Raw genomic sequence first — 6,885 nt, 5'->3', positions numbered from 1 at the left:
CGCCGCCTCCGCAGCGCCCCCGCCGGGAGCCCCGCGCCGTCCCCCGCGTCGCGCCTCGCGTCCCGGCCCTGCTGCGGGCTCTCGGCACCGTGAACAGCCTGGTTGCCGCCTCGAGGCCCGCGGAGGACGCCCCCGACGGTCATGCCGAAGGCGGTGCCAACCGAATCCCAACCCGGAAGAATCCGAAGACGACGCCGGTGCCGCCCAGTGCCCCGCAAAGCGGCGGAGACTGAGGGCGATCGCACCGAGGGTGGCCCAGAGTGAGGTGCGGGAGGCGTCGCAGGTGGCCGGTGGGGCTCTGGTATCCCAGGGAGGGGGCAAGTGGATAGATCTGCCCCCCTCGTGGAGCGTGGCTCAAAGCTAGAAGGGTCCCTGGGCACTGCCAGCTACTGCTTTGGTATTAGGGGGCGGGGGGTGGAGGGAGTGGGGGGATGGGACCGGCAGAGGCTAGGGGATCCACCAGGGTCGCGCCTGGGGAGTGCGGATGACTCCGTGCGGCTGGTGGGCACCTCTGGAGACTCAGTCCAGGCTGGAGGGGTGTGTGTGTAGCTTCTTTTGGCCTAAAAGTTGGGGAAGGATCTGGTCCAGGAGTGTGTCAGCCTCCAGGAGGGCAGCAGGGAGCCCGAGGGTCTGTGGTCCCCACTCTGCTGCCTTGCAGGCTCTTCTACTATAAGGTCTTAGGGAGGATGCAGGGCCTCCATGCACTGGAATAGAGTATCACTCACACACTAAGCAACAGACCTCAGGGACACGTGGACGGCTGAGACATTATCGCCTGGACACAGTGTCACTCAGGACAGTGCCATTCCAATGTATAACCACATTCCACATGGCACCAACTGGACAGCAGCCCGACTCTGGCCAGCCTCACTCTATTGACAGCTCGGCCCACTCTCTCACTGCTTGGCGTGGACACAGAGCCTCATCTCATCAGTGTCCTTCAGACTCAGCTTTGCTTTGGACAAGCGACTCTAAGGACAGTTACCCCTTCACTTAGCCTCACCACAGTCTGTTACCTGGACAGCAGCTCCTCTCCAGAAAGTATCACCCTACATTCAGACTGCACAGCCTAACTTCCCAGAGTGTTGCCTGGGAATGACTTCACCACTTCCAGATAGCCCTTCACCAGCTGTCCACTGTCACCAGGACCTACCCACCCACCCAGGGCAGCCTGCAGCCAAGTTTGGAACTAGCAGCTTCTCACCTCCTGGCCTCGGGGAACATCAGCTGGACTCATCATTTAACTAGGCACAATGTCCCTGGGTTAGTCACCAGGCTTCTTATTTATTTATTAAATTAGTCTTGGTACGCAAGGATCCCAGCTCATTTTTAAAATAAATTATGTAGTCTTGGGCTGATGGTGATGTTCCTAAGACCTGCTAGCTTTTCTCCTTCCATCTGATCAGGGTATTCAGACATAATGTGTAGGTTGGGTGTGGGGACCCCTTCTCCCTCTGAGAGGGATCTGGGGAGGCCTAGGGGTTCTGGATGGGGATCTGGGACTGGCTGTGGCGTAGAGGAGAGTCACTCAGGGGTCTCCCAGCTGTATGGACAGGCACGCTGAGGACTCAGTGGGGCTACAGCCTAAATCTCCCCATCGTGGGGAAGGCAGCACACCCCAGGCTTCACCCCCCAAGTCACATTAAGCCAAGGTTACTCTGTGCATAGTTTATTACAGGAGGGTGGTCGTGCCTGGATCCTATGGACCCTGCCAGAGTCCCATGCTGAGCCCCAGGCCCAGCAGAGCCCCATGCACACTGGTCAGGGTGGGGGCAAGGGGCGGTGCTGCTGCGCGGATGGAGGCTCCTAAGGAGGCCAAGATCCTGCGCCCCCCGAGAGGCTGCTGCGGGCGGAAATTATCCGTGAGTGGCGCAGGGCGTGAGCCCAAGGTCCCGGCCTGGGGCACGGTCTGGAACTGGGCCACCTGGGGGGGCGGGGCAAAGATGGGTCAAGACGGGGTGGGGAAGGGGCAACGCCCACGGGCGCGGGCCGGGGTGGGCACAGCTGCGGGAGGAAGGGCAGCCTGGCCCGGGCTAGGGGCAGTGACCCCACCTGCGCGCGCCCAATGGGTACGGCGTTCTCGAAGATGGTCCAGACATGGGCACAGCTGCGGGAGGAAGGGCAGCCTGGCCCGGGCTAGGGGCAGTGACCCCACCTGCGTGCGCCCAATGGGTACGGCGTTCTCGAAGATGGTCCAGACAACCGCAGGTTCGCAGCCGGGCGTGGTGAGCGACCCGGAGTAGCGATAGTAGCTCGAGAGGCGCGAGGCGTCCGGCAGCAGCGAGGCCAGCGGGAAGGTGGACTTCAGATTCACTGAGTTCCCTGGGTCGGGGCGCGGAGGGGAGATTGGAACCCACCTCCCTGCGCCTGTCGTCCCCGTCTCCAGCACCCTCTAGCAAGGATGTGACCCCAGCGGTGGCTCCTCACCCCGCACAGACACGTTCTTCAGGCCCGACACAATGGCTGAGAAGTTGGCGTTGTCGCAGTCCTGTTCCTGGGGAGGGGCTCCAAGTGAGCAGAGATCTGAGGGGGGGGTCTCCAAAAGGCAGGGAGGGTCACCCCCCATTGACCCTGCAGTTCCATCACCTCCCACGGTCCCCACCCTCCCACAGAACCAATTAAGTCCTACAAACCCTATAGCCCACCCCCAAATGCCCCTCACTACCCCACAGACTCCACAGGCCCACCCTACTCCCTCTGCAGACCCCTGTGGACTCCCTTTCTGGAAACACACACTACCCTATAGCCCACCCCCAAATGCCCCTCACTACCCCACAGACTCCACAGGCCCACCCTACTTCCTCTGCAGACCCCTGTGGACTCTCTTTCTGGAAACACACACGGAGTCACAGCCCCTCCTTCACCTCCAGCAGCACGGCCAGCACAGCGATCCCATCAGGGTGATGTAGCGCCTCCCCCATGCTCTGGTACTTTGTGTTCATGTGGACCACATGCATCTGGGGAGGCACAGACCATGGGAGGCACCCAGCTTCCCCACCAGGCTCCCCTTGTCTTTATGGGGCAGTCCACCACCCCAGCCCATGCCCGAGCCCACCTCCATGGGATGGCGCTGCCCATCCAGGCTGTGCTCTGAGCCTGCTCGCCCTGGCCTCCCCCAGTGGAAGTGCAGCTGCAGGGCACGGTAAGCAGGTGATGGCAGCCCGGCCCCCCAAATTTCCAGGTGGCTCTTTGGACCAGTGTCCACTCGGAGTAGCACTGAAGGTGAGGGAGCACATGAGACCTCTCTCCCATGCCACCTACCCCACCCTTGTGCTATAAGGACACAGGGTGCGTCAGCCCCTCATGCCCCTCTGCTCCCCGGCTGGGCTCATTGCCTCCATGGAATAGGATGCACTCGGGACTCCACAGACTGCAGTGGAGACCCCCCCACCCAGCATGGCCGGGGACAGCAGCCCCCTCCTGTGGTGGGGGTCCTGTACAGTTGTGACTACTCTCCAGGCATCCCGATTCTGTGGGGATTCTGACTTCTAGGTGTGTCCTGACTCCTTGTCCTCAGGGGCCATGGCTGGTTGCTATTTGTAGTGAGGGTTCTCACCCCCATGGGGGGTGTATCTTGACTGCTGTGTGCGGAGGTTCCTCTTTTGTGAGATTTTGGTTCCTGCGGGGGTTTCTCATTCTTGTACAGAGGTTCTTAATCCACTTGTGGGGGGTCAATGACATTTTTGTGGAGGTTCCCATCCGCTGTGTGGGGGTTCCTGCCCCTGTCTGTGGGGTCCTGACCCCCGGGTGCTGACCTGTATGGCCATCATTCTCCAAAGTCCATGGGCCTGGAGGTGCCGAGTCATAGCCTTGGAAGATGATCGGCCCGAGGGTGGAGTCCCGCTGGACTAGGTGAAGATCGATGTTGATGGGGGACTGGGCTGGGCCCCCACATGCAGGGGCTATCTCCTCCCAGTGGGTGGAGCCTGAGGGAAGAAGGTTTGGAGTCTGGAGGGGGTCAGAGAGGCAGCCTGGAGGTGCACAGAGAAGGATGGCCCTCACACACCCGGAGAATAGCCCAGCCTCAGAAACATTCTCCCCGCTTCCCCCCACACACCTGGATAGGTCACAGTGCTGCCCCTTCCCCCCAACTCTGCACCTGACCTAGCTACCTAGTCTGTAGGCAGACTGCCCCACAAGGAGAGGAGGGTGAAAGGAGCCCCTGGCACATGGATGCATACCCAAACTGGGGACCTCCACCACATGCACACACTTGGGCTGGCCACACTGACTGGCTCACAGACCCCTGACTAATAGCAGCAGGACTGGTGATCACAGCAGACCCGGACACACATACGGAGGGACAGTCACACACATAGTGCCTGGTGCCCAGACAGTCACTCAGGCACAGGACTACAGACAGGAACCTGCAGAGACCACAGAAGTATGGTGTGCAGACTGTCTCTTGGCCACGCTTGCAGCACTGGCACATGCTCTGGTGGCCCCAAGACACAGACTAATCCCGCACAACCTCACACAACACTCTGTCCTCACCACACTTTGGGTCCTGCGAGTCATAGCACCAGGCACCTGCAGACAATGGACAGGGGACAGAGCTGAGAGACCAGCCATCTGGGCCCTCTCCAAGCCCCATCCCAGCCAGAGTCCCAGAATGGGGAGTGGGGCTTTGGCTAGAGGCGGCCAGCCAAAGCCTGCTGTCCTGTCACCCCAACCCTGGTATCCCCCCCACAAGTGGCAGGACTGAAGGATTTGCGGAGAGCTGCGAGAAAGGTAGATTGGAGACCAGATGGGCAGAGTCCCGGCGCTCACCTTCCGAGTCCGCGCGCACCGCCAGCCGCACGGCGAGGAAGGCGAGCGGGAAGCACAGGGCCTGCATGGTGCAGCGGCCGCGGCTAGAGAGGACTAGAAAGGGGCCGAAGACCACGGAGCGGGGCTGCTGGCGAGGCTGCTACATATTCATTAGCGGGGTGCGCTAAGGGGCGTGGCCAAGTTCTGAGGGCTCGCGGGGGCCGGCCACCGCAGGGAGGGCCGGAGGGGGCGGTCCCAGGCAGGGACAGCAGGAAGAGAGAGCTCCAAATTCACCAGGCAGGCGCTCTGACCCCAGGTCTGCAGCTGCCTGTCAGCAACAACCACTGGCATTAATCCTGCAGGGGTGAGGGTGTCCTACTGTTATCTCCATTTACAGTTGAGGAAAAGGAGGCTGGGGACCAGGAGAGACAAGCCAAAGCCACCAGCAAGTAAGGAGTTCAAAGCGTGAGGGCACCTTGGATCCCAGCACCCGTGGCTCGAGGGGCGGGTTGGGGGGGGGGCGTGGGAGGACGTCTCTCGTCCTGCTGCGGGCCTGGGACGCCCACCCTCACCCCAAGACCACAGCCTCCCTCCTACACTCGGTCCCCTGCAGATCGGGCCCCTAATGGAGCCCTGCCCAGGGACCACCTCACCAAAGGGTCTTGGGGAAGCCACAGCCCTCCCCCTCTGCCCTGCGCAGCCCTGGTGGGGACTCGAGCTTCGGTAGCAGTTCCGGAGGCTCTGGAGTCCAGCAGACCCAAGGCTCGGCAGGAGCCTCAGTTTGCTCTCTTGGAAAGTGGGCTCTGAATCCTCCGCGCAACGCTGCCTGGAAATAGCTCCGCACCCAGGCGCCCGTGTGCCCGCGGGTGTGAGCACGACAGGGCTGGCGGGTTGAGCGGGCAGGAGGAGGGGTGGGGTAGGGTGGGAGGACACCTCTGCATCCGGCGCCTCTTTCCAATCGCCAGAGGGCCGGGCTCTTCCCACGCCGGGGAAGCGGGGCGACCCCCACCCAGCGGTAGCAGGGGCGAGAGCGCTATCCGCGGTGCTGACGGCGGTCGGGGAGCCCAGCCCGCACCCCCCTGCCGCAGCAGATGTGTTCAGGAATGATGGGTCGCCTCCTCGGAGCTTCCATTTCTACCAGGGGATTCACCGGTTCCTTTCCTAACCCTGACCCTTCGCCCGTCTGGCCGCCGCCGTCGCCCGGCTTGGAGCGCACCCCGGCGGCGGGGCGCTCGATCACACTTCCCGCGCCGTGCCAAGAGGATGGGTTAGGAAGGCGAGCTCGAGGATTTCCACCCCGGGGTTGAGTCGACCAGGTTTCCTCCCGTCCCCGAATCAGGAGTTGGGAATTTCTCGAAAAGACCACTATCGGAAAACAGGAGACTCTCGGAGCCCCGCACCCCTCCCTAGCTTCCAGGTATGGTCCAACTCCTCCAACCACCCGCCTCTGGGGTCACAGCACGACGTCAACTCGGACCGAGCCTCCCACCCCAGCTCCTCGCTTGTGCAGGAATGAGCGTGCTGCGGGGTCCCGCTGCCCCACTCTGAGAGACACCTTCTGGCCAGACCAGGTCCAGCTGAGCGCCCAAGCAAGCCTCATCGGGCACTGCCCCGGTTCTTAAAGGGTTCCTCAGGTCACACTGAAGGCCCATTTTATAGATGAGAACATGGGACTTCCAAGGCCCCCAGAGAGGGCTCGAGTCCTGTCCCCACCCGCACACACACTCAGGAAGGGGGGGGCAAACCTCAGTCCCACCCTCTCTGGGAGTGCTGGGCAGCCAGCTCCCTACCCTCTGGGAGTTACAGATGTTCCCACTGGTCTTCAAGACGGGTCTGAAGATGCCCCCAAGGGGCCACAGCTGCTTTGGAAAACCAGGTGCTTGGACTGCATGGAGGGGCTCCTTACAGCCACATGGTAATAAAGGGTGCCTAGAGAGGGAGATGGGTGGGGGGCCAAGTTCCAAGCACTTTCTGCCTGCCTCATTGCACATTGGCTGCCACAGAGTCAGGGCGGCCAGCCTGATCAGAGGCAGCCCTGCTGTCCACACAGATCCCATGCATGTCAGCAACACTGGCCAAGGCAGCAGCCAATGCCCTGAAATGGGCTTGGGTACCAGAGTGACACAGCCTCAGTTG

The 6,885-nt window shown here is 61.9% G+C and overlaps 1 protein-coding gene across 1 annotated transcript; it reads right to left on the bottom strand.

Annotated features, from left to right (window-relative positions):
• Positions 1 to 1,699: 1,699 nt before the first annotated feature.
• Positions 1,700 to 4,837, bottom strand: LOC103607318 (carbonic anhydrase 15-like). Its single transcript, XM_008591835.1, has 8 exons — positions 4,771 to 4,837; positions 4,495 to 4,530; positions 3,756 to 3,926; positions 3,056 to 3,216; positions 2,865 to 2,957; positions 2,428 to 2,494; positions 2,156 to 2,322; positions 1,700 to 1,924 (listed from the first exon to the last, which is right to left on the bottom strand). The coding sequence occupies exons 1-8, from the start codon at positions 4,835 to 4,837 to the stop codon at positions 1,700 to 1,702; spliced, it is 987 nt and encodes a 328-aa protein (XP_008590057.1).
• Between the last annotated feature and the right edge of the window lie 2,048 nt (positions 4,838 to 6,885).

This window comes from Galeopterus variegatus, unplaced genomic scaffold (assembly GCF_000696425.1).
Source record: "Galeopterus variegatus unplaced genomic scaffold, G_variegatus-3.0.2 Scaffold7334, whole genome shotgun sequence".
Lineage (NCBI taxonomy): Eukaryota > Metazoa > Chordata > Mammalia > Dermoptera > Cynocephalidae > Galeopterus > Galeopterus variegatus.
The sequence above is the reverse complement of the archived record's forward strand: the minus strand, read 5'-3'. Positions and strand labels throughout refer to the sequence as shown.

What these genes read in the sequence shown, in the direction of transcription:
- LOC103607318 (XM_008591835.1), bottom strand. Translation starts at nt 4,837, where the DNA reads ATGCAGGCCCTGTGCTTCCCGCTCGCCTTCCTCGCCGTGCGGCTGGCG. An exon ending in CTCGCAGGACCCAAAGTGTG is followed by an intron (nt 3,927 to 4,494) that starts GTGAGGACAGAG and finishes TTCTTCCCTCAG; the next exon opens with GCTCCACCCACTGGGAGGAG. An exon ending in GGCAGCGCCATCCCATGGAG is followed by an intron (nt 2,958 to 3,055) that starts GTGGGCTCGGGC and finishes GTGCCTCCCCAG; the next exon opens with ATGCATGTGGTCCACATGAA.